The 13794-nt window shown below is 37.1% G+C and overlaps 1 protein-coding gene across 3 annotated transcripts; it reads left to right on the forward strand.

Annotated features, from left to right (window-relative positions):
- The first annotated feature begins 6692 nt into the window (after window positions 1-6692).
- Window positions 6693-13213, forward strand: LOC123554354 (uncharacterized). 3 transcript variants are annotated; one of them, XM_053548190.1, is made up of 7 exons: window positions 6693-6785; window positions 7277-7522; window positions 8151-8963; window positions 9474-9543; window positions 9825-10017; window positions 10629-10763; window positions 11475-13213. In XM_053548190.1, the coding sequence occupies exons 6-7, from the start codon at window positions 10736-10738 to the stop codon at window positions 12293-12295; spliced, it is 849 nt and encodes a 282-aa protein (XP_053404165.1). In that variant the 5' UTR covers window positions 6693-6785; window positions 7277-7522; window positions 8151-8963; window positions 9474-9543; window positions 9825-10017; window positions 10629-10735; the 3' UTR covers window positions 12296-13213. The 3 variants fall into 3 exon arrangements, with proteins under 3 accessions (XP_053404165.1, XP_053404164.1, XP_045200368.2); XM_053548189.1 differs by lacking the exons at window positions 10629-10763; window positions 11475-13213 and having other exon boundaries at window positions 9825-10013; XM_045344433.2 differs by lacking the exons at window positions 6693-6785; window positions 7277-7522; window positions 8151-8963 and having other exon boundaries at window positions 9440-9543.
- Window positions 13214-13794: the final 581 nt, after the last annotated feature.

A 13794-nucleotide genomic window follows, 5' to 3' on the forward strand; every position in this document is an offset into this window, starting at 1 on the left:
GCATTGATGGGCCTGTCCAGTCCATATCTTTGTCATTCATGCATGGATTTTTAAAATCCTACCCATGAATGTGTGACACAGTAAGACCACGTGTCGCGCGCAAGACCCAGGTCCTAAACTCTAACATCGGCCACAACTACTCATTCAAAGTGCCATCGGGGGCATATGTCATCCTATGGAGACAGCTCTTGTTTTGAGCATGTGTTACCGGAAACAAAGACATTTTTTTTTTAGGCCTAATGTATAATTCAGCAGTATGAGATAATATCAAACATGCCTATTTCTGATATCTGGTTTTAGAGTGTGGGTTTCCATATATAAATTAACTTTGTTTAGTAAATACCTATAATTATATATTATGTGTTTTCAACGAGAATGCTGACAAAAATAGCCTTTATTTACTCTTTATTTTTTAATATTTTACACTAAAAGGCCTGTATTTCCATAGATTGGAGCCTTTATAAAAACCTTTATTTTTGTTCAGGCCTGCTAGGAGGCCTGCGTTTATGATCAATAACTTGAGTACCATTTGACCCAGAATGTTGAAACTTCATAGGTTGATTGGAAATATAGAGTAGATGACCCCTATAGATTTTTTGGTCACTTGATTAAAGTTCCAGGTCACAGGGGCCAGAAATTGGAAAACCATTTCTGATCAATAACTTTAGAACCATTTGACCCAGAACGTTAAAACTATATAGGATGATAGGACTTACAGAGTGGATGACTTCTATTGATTTTGGTAGTCACTCAATCAAAGGTCAAGGTTAGAGGGGCCAGAACATGGAAAACCATTTCCAATCCATAACTTGAGAACCACTTAAGGCCCAGAATGTTGAAACATCTTGGGATGATTGGACATGCTGAGTAGATGATCCCTATTGCAGCCAACTATCGGTGTCTCTTGAACTTTTGCTCCTGTCCCCTATTGATTTCTTGCCTATTACTACTATGCATTGGGGGAGACATGCGCTTTTCAACAAAACTACCATCTAGTATTTTTAGCTCACCAGAGCAAGAAATGCTCAAGGTGAGCTATTGTGACCGGTCATTGTCTGGCATCCGTCGGCGTGCGGTTAGGTTAACACTCTAGAAGCCACATTTGTGACCCAATCTTAATGAAACTTGGTCAGAATATTACCCTCAATAAAATCTTGGACGAGTTCTATATTGCATCATCTGGGGTCAAAAACTAGGTCACCAGGTCAAATCAAAGGAAAAGCTTGTTAACACTCTAGAGGTCACAATTTTGGCCCAATCTTAATGAAACTTTGTCAGAATGTTACCCTTAATAAAATCTTGGACGAGTTTGATATTGGGTTATCTGGGGTCAAAAACTAGGTCACCAGGTCAGATCAAAGGAAAAGCGTGTTAATGCTCTAGAGGTCACAATTTTGGCCAATCTTAATGAAACTTGGTCAGAATGTCCCCCTCAATAAAATCTTAGACGAGTTTGATATTGGGTCATCTGGAGTAAAAAACCTAGGTCACCAGGTCAAATCAAAGGAAAAACTTGTTAACACTCTAGAGGTCACAGTTTTGGTTCAATCTTAATGAAACTTGGTCAGAATGTTACCCGCGATAAAATCTTGGATGAATTTGATATTGGGTCATCTGGGGTCAAAAACTAGGTCACCAGGTCAAAACAAAGGAAAAGCTTGTTATCCCCCGACGAAAGTCGGAGGGATATAGATTTGGCGTTGTCTGTCCATCCGTCTTTCCGTCCGTCCGTCCGGAGCCATATCTAGGAAATGGTTGGGAATATTTATTTAAAGCTTCATATACATGTTCACCACTATGAGTTCTTGTGGCCCGTCAAGTTACAGTCAGATTGCCCAAGTAACACCAGAGTTATGGCCCTTAGAAGTTTCTAGTGTTAACTATATAAGGTACTATAAATATGACAATTTCTGCATCATAACTTTTGATATATTTGACCTAGAACTATGAAACTTAAACAGAATTTAGTTTCATTCGGATTTATATGTAAATTAAGAGTTATTGCCCTTTAATTGTATAAAAATCCACATATTTGTACATAACAAACTTACCATTTGGTAGAATTTCATTAAATTTCTTTCATTCTTTTCCATGAACATTTATTGTAAACATGTGAAGTTGTGTACCCACACCTGTACACCCCTATGAGGTTGTTAGGCCCATCAAGTTTCAGACAGATTGCCCAAGTAACACTAGAGTTATGGCCCTTAGAAATTTCTAGTGTTAACTATATAGGGTACTATAGATATGGCAATTTCTGCATCATAACTTTTGATATATTTGACCTAGAACTATGAAACTTTAACAGAATTTAGAGCACTATAATGTGGTTATGCACTGCCATTTTTTTACGGATTTCTTTTTTAACTTCAGAGTTATTGCCCTTTAATTGTCTAAAAATTCACATATTTGTACATAACAAACTTACCATTTGGCAGAATTTCATTAAATTTCTTTCATTCTTTTCTGTGAACATTTATTATAAACATGTGAAGTTGCGCACCCACACCTTGTCACCCACTTGCCTTGGTCACACACCCTCCCAACCTCCCTCCCCCCCCCCCCCCCCCCCCCCCCCCCCCCCCCAAAAAAAATTTTTTTTTTTTCATTTCTTATTTTAGATTTTTTATCAAACCTTCCAAGTTGTACCATTCCCCCACCTCACTTCTCCACCCAGTCATGCCCACCACTGATCATGCATCCTCTGCCCCCTCCCCTGCCACCCAACTTCACCCTTTTACCCTTTTTTTAGCTCACCTGTCACAAAGTGACAAGGTGAGCTATTGTGACTGCTTGATGTCCGTCGTGCGTCAACAATTTCTAAAAAAATCTTCTTCTTGAAAACCACTGGGCAGAATTACATCAAACTTCACAGGAATGATCGTTGGGTGGCCCCCTTTCAAAATTGTTCAAAGAATTGAATTCCATGTAGAACTGTGGTTGCCATGGCAACCGATAGGAAAAACTTTAAAAATCTTCTCCTCAAAAACCAGAAGCCCTAGAGCTTAGATATTTAGTGTGAAGCATTGCCTAGTGGACCTCTACCAAGTTTGTTCAAATCATGACCCCGGGGTCAAAATTGACCCCGCCCCAGGGGTCACTTGATTTTACATAGGAAAATCTTAAAAAATCTTCTCCTCAAAAACCAGAAGCCCTAGAGCTTAGATATTTGGTGTGAAGCATTGCCTGTTGACCTCTCCCAAGTTTGTTCAAATCATGACCCCAGGGTCAAAACTGACCCCGCCCCAGGGGTCACTTGATTTTACATAGGAAAATCTTCAAAAATTTCGTAAAAATAAACCAGAAGGCCTAGAGCTTAGATATGTCACATGTAGCATTGCCTAGTGGACATCTACAAAATTTGTTCAAATCATGACCCTCCCCAGGGGTCATTTGATTTTACATAGGAAAATCTTAAAAAATCTTCTTCTCAAAAACAAGAAGCCCTAGAGCTTAGATATTTGACATGTATCATTGCCTAGTGGACATCTACTATAGTTATTCAAATCATGACCCCGGGGTTAAAATTGACCCCGCCCCAGGGGTCACTTGATTTTACGTAGGAAAATCTTCAAAAAATTTCTAAAAATAAACCAGAAAGCCTAGAGCTTAGATATATCACATGTAGCATTGCCTAATGGACATCTACAAAATTTGTTCAAATCATGACCCCCGGGGTCAAAATTGACCCCGCCCCAGGGGTCACTTGATTTTACATAGGAAAATCTTAAAAAATCTTCTTCTCAAAAACAAGAAGCCCTAGAGCTTAGATATTTGACATGTAGCATTGCCTATTGGACCTCTACAAAATTTGTTCAAATCATGACCCCGGGGTTAAAATTGACCCCGCCCCAGGGGTCACTTGATTTTACGTAGGAAAATCTTCAAAAAAGTTCTAAAAATAAACCAGAAAGCCTAGAGTTAAGATATTTCACATGTAGCATTGCCTGGTGGACCTCTACAACATTTGTTCAAATCATGACCACCGGAGTCAAAATTGACCGCTCCCCAGGGGTCACTTGATTTTACATAGGAAAATCTTCAAAAATTTTCTAAAAATAAACCAGAAGGCCTAGAGCTTAGATATTTGACATGTAGCATTGCCTATTGGACCTCTACAAAATTTATTCAAATCATGGCCACGGTGTCAAAATTGACCCCGCCCCAGGGGTCACTTGATTTTACATAGGAAAAGCTTCAAAAAATTTCTAAAAATAAACCAGAAGGCCTAGAGCTTAGATATTTGACATGTAGCATTGCCTAGTGGACAACTTCAAAATTTATTCAAATCATGGCCACGGTGTTAAGATTGACCCCGCCCCAGGGGTCACTTGATTTTACATAGGAAAATCTTCAAAAATTTTCTAAAAATAAACCAGAAGGCCTAGATCTTAGATATTTGACATGTAGCATTGCCTAGTGGACGTCTACAAAATTTGTTCAAATCTTGTTAAAATGTTTATGCCTATTTGCTCTATGTCAAAACTTGAGCATATCATTTTGAGCAATGGTACTTTGGTGAGCGATACAGGGCCATCATGGCCCTCTTGTTTTTTAATCCCCCGCTGTGGCGGAGGGATTATAGGAATGGTCTGCTTCCATCCGTCCATCCGTCCTTCCGTCTTTCCGTCCGTAACAAAATCGTGTCCGGTCCATATCTCCTAAACCCCTTGAAGGATTTTCATGAAACTTGGGTCAAATGATCACCTAATCAAGACGATGTGCAGAACCCATGAGTCAGCCTTGTTGGTTCAAGGTCAAGGTCACAACTCAAGGTCAAAGGTTTGGGCCTGCCATTTTGTGTCCGCTCTATATCTCCTAAACTACTTGAAGGAATTTTATAAAACTTGGGTCAAATGATCACCTCATCAAAACAATGTGCAGAACCAATGAGTCAGCCATGCCGGCTCAAGGTCAAGGTCACAACTCAAGGTCAAATGTTTGAGCCTTCCATTTTGTGTCCGCTCAATATCTCTAAAACCCCTTGAAGGAATTTTATAAAACTTGGGTCAAATGATCACCTTATCAAGACGATGTGCAGAATCCATGAGTCAGTCATGCCGGCTCAAGGTCAAGGTCACAACTTAGGGTCAGTGGTTTGAACCTTCCATTTTGTGTCCGCTCTATATCTCCTAAACCCCTTGAAGGATTTTCATCAAACTTGGGTCAAATGATCACCATATCAAGACGATGTGCAGAACCCATGAGTCAGCCTTGTCGTCACAACTCAAGGTCAAAGGTTTGAGCCTGCCATTTTGTGTCTGCTCTATATCTCCTAAACCCCTTGAAGGAATTTTATAAAACTTGGGTCAAATGATCACCTCATCAAGATGATGTGCAGAACCCATGAGTCAGTCATGCCGGCTCAAGGTCAAGGTCACAACTTAGGGTCATTTTGTGTCGGCTCTATATCTCCTAAACCCCTTGAAGGATTTTCATCAAACTTTGGTCAAACGATCACCTCATCTAGGCGATGTGCAGAACTTATGAGTCAGCCATGCCGGCTCAAGGTCAAGGTCACAACTGAAGGTCAAAGGTTTGAACCTTCCATTTCGTGTCCGCTCTATATCTCCTAAACCCCTTGAAGGAATTTTATAAAACTTGGGTCAAATGATTACCTCATCAGAACAATGTGCAGAAATTATGAGTCAACCATGCCAGCTCAAGGTCAAGGTCACAACTAAGGGTCGAAGGTTTGAGCCTTCCATTTGGTGTCCACTCTGTATCTCCTTAACCCCTTGAAGGATTTTCATCAAACTTGGGTCAAATGATGTTCTCATCAAGAACTCATGAGTCAGCCATGTCAACTCAAGGTCAAGGTCACAACTGAAGGTCAAAGGTTTCAGCTCTGTATCTCCTAAACCCCTTGAAGGATTTTCATGAAACTTTGGTCAAATGATCACCTCATCAAGACATTGTGCAGAATTCATGAGTCAGCCATGTCAGTTTAAGGTCAAGGTCACAGTTAAAATCAAAGGTTTTACCCTTTCACTATCCATAGCAGTGGCGGGGGATTTAGCTGTCTTTCAGACTGCCTTGTTTTTTGTTTTTTTTTTTCATTTTTAATTTTCAATCAATATTTATAATCAACATTTGAAATTTTGTTTCCTCTCCCATTCCCCTGCACCCCCACCCCCTAAAAAAATAAATATATACATATATAAATTTCCATTCCTTTTTTTTTTTTTTTTTTTCTTTTTTAAATGTTCAACAGCAACACCTGGTGCCAAACCACTCAGAGACAATATTTTGTTCCAGTTAAACTTCAAGCTCACATTTCAATTAACTGCATTTAATTTTAAAAGCTAAGCTTATTACAGTAAGCATATCCCATTCAAAATAAATTCTTTAGTCAGGATCAAAGTATCATACATTTATTATGTACTCTTTAATTAAACATTTGTTTTCTGTTAAATTGATTTGGTGACTAATGAAATTATTTGCTCCTTATTAACATCCTTAACTTTTTGCCGGATATATCTTTTTGCCATTCCTCACCACAAACCCTTTCGGCAGGCCCGTATACCAATTCATCGAATTTGCTTGTTAACACTCTAGAGGTCACAATTTTGGCCCAATCTTAATGAAACTTGGTCAGAATGTTTCCCTCAATAAAGTCTTGGACAAGTTTGATATTGGGTCATCTGGGGTCAAAAACAAGGTCACCAGGTCAAATCAAAGGAAAAGCTTGAATGTCTATGACATGGGCTGCTGTGCCATATTGCCAATACCTGTGTACAGTAGGGGTTGAAAAAGGCCAGCTTTGCTTTTCACTTCCATCATAGGTATGTATATATTCACAAGTTGAAGAGGAACATGATTAATAAATTCTTTCTTGACTTGAAATCACTTGCCCCTCATCGGTGTGTGTTCAGCCTCACTCGGGGTGTTGAATTCTTCATGTCAGGAAGCCATCCAGCTGGCTTGCTGAAGGTCGGTGGCTCTACCCAGGTGCCTGAACATGATGAAATAATGCTTGGAGGGGCACCTGGGATCTTCCTCCACCATCAAAGCTGGAAAGTCGCCATATGACCTATAACTGTGTCGGTGCTACTGTAACCCAACAAAAAAAGGAAAAATTGAATGCTTTCCAGTAACATTGTAACAAGGTTTGAAAACGATTTTGCTATAGAATTAAAATATCACGCTTCAAGTAAAAAGTTCAGAGCCAGCATAGCAAGAACACAAAATAATAATATAGTAATAATTAAGTTACAGGTGAAATAAAAGATAAAATAAAATGTTATTCCACAGGTTGCCTTATAATATTTTGCAGTTTCAAGAGCAAGGAGATACATGGAGAATTCCTGTCTTTCACCTATACTGAGCCTTCAAAGATTTTCAAACATTGTTCAGCACGCTGGCTATCCCTTGAGAAATGTCCGAGACGGTTTCTTCAGCAGTGCCCTGCCTTGAAGTCTTACTTGAACAGTCATGGTTCAAAGATGTGCTGCCAGACTCCCTGATTCGTTGTTCAGCCTGAGTTACCACTTCCTTGAATAAATTCAGTACCACCTTTCAGGTATGATACGTTATAAAGCAGTTACAGTGTAAAACTGAAATAAACATGTAAGCAGGAAAGATTAAATTATCATCATCTGTGTGTATTTTGATTGACAAAACGCTTGCAACTTTAACCTTGTATACATATTTGAAATTATTCCATACTCGTTTCTATTCCCCGTTAAGTTACACTGGTACCGGAAACGTCAATATTTTCCCATACACAGACGCCTGAATTTCATATCGGGTGCGTGACGTAATTCAGTGTGTGTTGTTGCACTATTTTTTTCTATTTAGTTCAGTATTGTCAATCCTATTCAGGATAATGATCATATTTATGATATTTACATAATATTTATAAGTGTAGATGCGTATGTAATAAAAAGGTTATTATCTTTGCATCGGGAAATATGCACTCGTTCTTCAGCGGAAGAAATTGCGCTCCTAAAGTCGCGCAATATTTCCGCTGAAGAACTCGTGCATATTTCCCGATACAAAGCTAATAACCTATAAATATTGACCTTTGGATTTTCTAGCTGAAACTTACCTTTGAGATCTTTATTATTATGCTTTGTTTTACTTTACCTTTTTACAAGACTGAACTTAGTTTCAGACTTGTTTTATTCTTGTAATATTGTATTTTACAGCTCACACATTTTTCATGGGGAAAGCAAAATATGAAAAAAAAAGTATTAAAGACTGTCGTAAGTCACAGAACCTGTGGAACGTGCAAGTGGTGGCATCGAAATAGGCCAGGTAAAAAAGTACGGAATCACCGGTGTGTGCACACACACACTGGAAGTGCACGTCATATGGAAAGTGTAAGTGGTGAGAAAAGAGTTAAGGAACTGCTGGAAGAGGGTACGCCAATTGAATATTTGGAAGGTGATGGAGACAATACCCTTATTGCTCGTCTGAAATCAAACTTGAATTTGACAATGAAAAAACGATTTGACAGAAATCATGTTGTGAAAAATATTGGCAAACGTTTGTACATGTTACATGGAGAGAAGGGAGTGAAACTGAGTAAAAATGTTATCATTCACATTCAGAAATGTCTGAAGTACGTGTTTGCTAAACATCAAGGTGATGACACTGGAATGAAAGAAAATCTCAGAGCAGTTATACCACATCAGTTTGGGGATCACTCATTGTGTCAGCCAAGGTTTTGTGGATATAAGAGAAAGCCAGGGTCAGTGTATTCACACAGAAGTCTTCCTTATAAGGTCCCTCTTAAAGATAACAATCTACGATCAAGGCTGGAGAGCATTTTTCAACCTATCATATCAAATGCCGAACAGTACTCCGACCTTGGGTCCAGTCAGCAATGTGAACATGCAAATAGGGAAGTTACACTGAGGGTACCAAAGTCGTTACATTATGGTGACTCGGAATCATTGGACCACCGTGTACATGCTACATCTGCCTTCATTAATGAAGGCAGGAATTACATTGTTCAGGTATAATCACAATATTACCTGTTACATTATTTGTTGTTGTTATTTTGTTGATTGTTTTAATACTACATTTGTACATATATAGGATTTATTTATGATGAGGGACAAAAATCCTAACTTGAATGTTGTTTATCTGATTCAGTTATAAGGTAAACATTGAAATTAACTGTAAATCACTTTATGGATAAAACAAAAGCACGTTAGAAACTCATATTACAAAAAACCAAAGAACTCCAGGCACTGAAAGAAGAACATAAAAAAATAATAGAAAGATTTTGTTCATTATTTTCATACCAAGTTTTACTACATGCTTTTCAGTAAATATTTGACATTTTAGAGCATAATAGTTATGTTATAATATCAAACATAAGCTATATGCAAATGAGAAAATTCTGTTCATTTTCACTGTTCAGTTGTTAAAAGTTATGTATTTTTTTGTTCCTTTTTATAGTTCATCTGTTATATTTGAGTTTTATGTTTTAAGCTGTTAAAGACACAGTTACGTATTTGCAGTTTACCAGTTCACTACAGTGTTTGTTCCTAATACATTGTTCCTGTTCAACTGCGGTCTTCAGAATTTGGTGTAAGTTTTAATTATACAGAAAGATACTTTATGTTATTATTACATTAATATTTATAGTTGTCTCTTGCATGATAAATAGTATTTGTTACACCCTCTGTAAATCATCTGTATCCACTACCAATCTCAGTCACTGAAAAAATATGTTTAGTAATACTGTAAAATACTTTTACTATAAACTTCCATTTTTTCAACTAGACATTTAAAAAAAAGTTCCTTTATAAATGTTCAGAAAAAGATACAAGTCCTGCTTTAGCTGACAGTGCAATTATTATAAATTGTAGGCACACACAAAAGCTGGGTTATCACCTGGAGTTCACACAATCAGATATGCAGAAAAATGTGCCAAAAGTAGAAAGCGGTCATCTGATCTGTCACAGTTACCATCCACCAAACGTCGGCGCCTTATCTTGAAACAAGAGCGGGCTACCACTCAGGGTGATCAGGAAGCTCTAGAAGGAGTGTCTTATCAATCAGGTACTTACAAAGCGAGTTATTACTTGTTTTTTATAAACTTCAGAAGCCTAAATGAAAGAAGACCACTCTTGCCTGTCTAGTGGCAAATCAGTTGGATAATATTTTTCACCATACTCCTCCGACTACTTCGAACATTCTTCAAAATTCAATACAAAAGAGGGATATTGGATTTTGTTCCGGAGAGTTTGTGCGTACTAAATAAATAACTGATGTAGAAATAACCCTCACATGGTAAATATTTATGCAGTTTCATACTCTTTGGGACTGAGCACCAGAGCAATACAGTGTACTGTACCTACACACTTAGCTCAATAGGTAGAGCGTAGATCTACAGATCACGGGATCCAGTTTGATCTTCTGGTGAGGTTGTCCATGAAAATTTTATAAAAGACATTGTGTCTGAAATTCTTTGTCCTGCATGTGGGGAGGTTAGCAGTTACTTGCGGAGAACAGGTTTGTACAGTACAGAATCCAGGAATACTACTTAGTTAATCTGCCCGTCGTTGCTTAAGTGAAATACTGTTGAAAAACAGGTGTTACGCAAAGAAAAGTGTACTGTTTCAATTAGAGGTCTACTCTTATTTCTTTACAAATTTAAATTTTCTGTTTAGGTATTGGTCATGAACAAGATATTGATATAGAGAAAATCCCTGATGCAGTTCCCAGAGGAGATTTCAAACCTGTGACCTGTAATCAACATGACAAACCAACACTTGTTATGGTCGACTTGGAAACCACTGATCTAAGTAAGAATTGCTTTATTTCACTAAGATGTTCTGTTGATCTGTGTTTATTGTCTAGGGCACAGTTATATCAGCAGAAGGAATCAAAGTTGCAGGTTAACTTTATTGTCAATAGATGGTTACTAGTAAAAATGTATTAGTAAGCTGTTCTTCAATGTACACACACAACACCTAGAGATTAAACTTTTGATGTCCGGCTCTGAACATACATTCACAAAAGCACTTGCTGCAACCAAATTAGAAATTATGTAGTTACAGAACTCCTTATAACTGACAATTACACATGTCCGTAGTCTGTGCTATTGTTCAACACAAAAATTGAAAATTTTGCAGAGCTAAAGTCAAAACTTGAAGAAGAAAAAATTCTAATTTCCTTTGTCCTGAAATAAAACACTTTTTGATTGGCTCGCTGGTCAATAGTCAAAACTATTTGCCTGGTCCTTTGGACTTAGGGCAATAGTTTTGACTATTGACTGGCAAGCCATTCATGTGCATATTATTACATGACTTTATATAAATAATCAGTTGGTATTTTGTTCTATCATATATAGTTCCTAACTAGATTTTGCAGTAAAGTAAAAATTTAAAGGAAAAAAATATAGTTTGTGTCTGATGTGATAAACATTGAACAGCAATTAAGCCTTTTATGAACTTTATGATATATCCATCTGTGATTCATCTCTTAACTTTGTAAGATGTTTTATTTATTTTCAGTTCGTGGCAGTATCATTCCTCATATAACACAAATTTCTGCTGTAGACTATGATTCTGAAGATACCTTTGATCAGTATGTTGTCCCAAAGATGCCAATCACAACAACTGCTCAACAAGTGACTGGAATTGTTATATGTGGTTCAAACATGACTGTTAATGGAAGTCCAGTACAATCATTGCCTATAAAGGAGGCATTAGAACGTTTTTGTAAATGGCTGGAAAAGAAACCAAATGTATTCCTTGTAGCTCATAATGGGAGGCGATTCGACTTTCCTGTCCTGATGTCAATTGTAAAGAATGTGAACTTTCTTGAATGTTTCTTTGACTGTGTTATTGGTCTAATTGACACATTACCAGTTTTCAAGAAGGTCTTTCCGGTACAGTCGCATAAACAAGAAGATTTAGTGATTAGGCATCTTCAAACAACATATGGGGCACATAATGCTATTGAGGATGTTGTGTTTTTGAGAAAGCTACTTCTTTTTACAAAGTTGTCTGTACAGGAAATCATTCATTTCAGTTTTTCACCTAAAGCAATGCTCAATTCAGTAGTGTTCCATAGAGAGAAAGCTAGAAATATCAGGAGCCTGGATGTGCTTATTTCTAGCAGTGTATGCAAAGCTGCGACGGCGGAGAACATAGCAGGGTCTGGTCTAAATCTGTCTCGTCTGCAGAGAATTTACAGTCGTGACGGGGAAGATGGGTTACAGAATACTTTTACAGTGAAAAATAGTGAAGGTCAACCTAGAGTGACAAGCTCGAAACGTGTATTGGAGACTGTTATTCCAAAACTGGCTGACTTCTTTAAAAACCGAGAGTGAATTTAATGTTAAAGTGAAAAAAATGTGAAGAATGTTAACATTATAGGACACACTGTTGGTTAAGGATTATTTTAGTGAACAAAATGCTTTACTCTGTTGTTAATTGTAAACATGTCATACCGTTCACACCTTTTAGTGGTATAATCCTCTTAGGAACTGGTGCGGAAATGATTTTTGTTATTTTTAGAGTGGGAATTTTTTAGAGTGGGAAAAACCTTAGATTTCTTCAATATTGTTGTAGAAAATAATACAAACTATGATTATATATTCAAAGTGTAAAAAATAACAAGTTCCGGTGTTTGCTTGAAGCTTTTTCAAAATTTCAGATTTTGCGTGCTCTGTCGACAAAATTGACCCCATAAATAATTCTTTAAATGTTTTGAGAGTTTTAGACGGTAAAAAGTTTTTATTTTTTTATATAATGCATGTAATATAATACAGATAATTTTGCTGTGATTATTTTTGCTTGCCCCATTATTATTTTTTAATTTTTTGACTTTGTTAGTGTGGGTTGGAGACAAATATTTTCAAAATGGCGTATTTCTGGATTTTTGCGGAGTACTAAAATAGTGTATAGATTTCATTGTTTGATTCTATTGTCTTCTTTACTTTGTATTATTATTATCTGGTGCTTGCTGAAGTTAGAAGTAGCAATTTGATTACATTTTGGTTTTAAAAATGTAAATTATATGACATAAACATATGCTGGTCGTCGTCCATTTTACCCCGTCGGATTGCATATCGGTTTCATGGCCAAAATGTTTACTTCTTTATAATTTCACGGTTAAATTTCACTAGAATTGTCCAAATAATGAAGACAATGTTTTAGAACCAAAAAATAATTGATTTGATTAATTTATTAAAATTCCTCATTAGGGGCCTAATACCTTAATTGGATTGGCAATGATTATGACAATGCATTCGTACGGGGGCCAATAAGGTCTACCATGCACCCCTGCTCCCCCCTAGACTTTTTTTTCATAGGTACCAGTGTTTGGCAGGACCAACTCTTTCAAAATAAAAAATGTTCCCATGAACTCTTTTGAACTACATGTATATATGATTTCAGTGTTTCCATGACAACCATTTATTTTTGAAAAAGACAACCATATAGATGATAAGAAAAGCTAGTCAACACTCTAGAGTCCACATTTATGACTGTATCTTCATGAAACTTGGTCAGAATGTTAATCTTGATGATCTTTAGGTCAAGTTTAAATCTGAGTCAGATGGGATCAAAAACTAGGTCACCAGGTCAAATCAAATGTAAAACTTGTTAACACTAGAGGCCACATTTATGAAAATATCTCTATGAAACTTGGTCAGAATGTTAATCTTGATGATCTGTAGGTCAAGTGGAATCAGAAACTAGGTTACCAGGTCAAATCAAAGGAAAAGCTTGTTTACACTCTAGAGGCCACATTTATGACTATATCTTAATCCTTGCCCTGCTAAATTTCTATAATGTACTGGTCCATCATTCAATTTGGGCAATATCA

The sequence above is a fragment of the Mercenaria mercenaria genome, chromosome 7 (assembly GCF_021730395.1).
Source record: "Mercenaria mercenaria strain notata chromosome 7, MADL_Memer_1, whole genome shotgun sequence".
Taxonomy (NCBI): domain Eukaryota; kingdom Metazoa; phylum Mollusca; class Bivalvia; order Venerida; family Veneridae; genus Mercenaria; species Mercenaria mercenaria.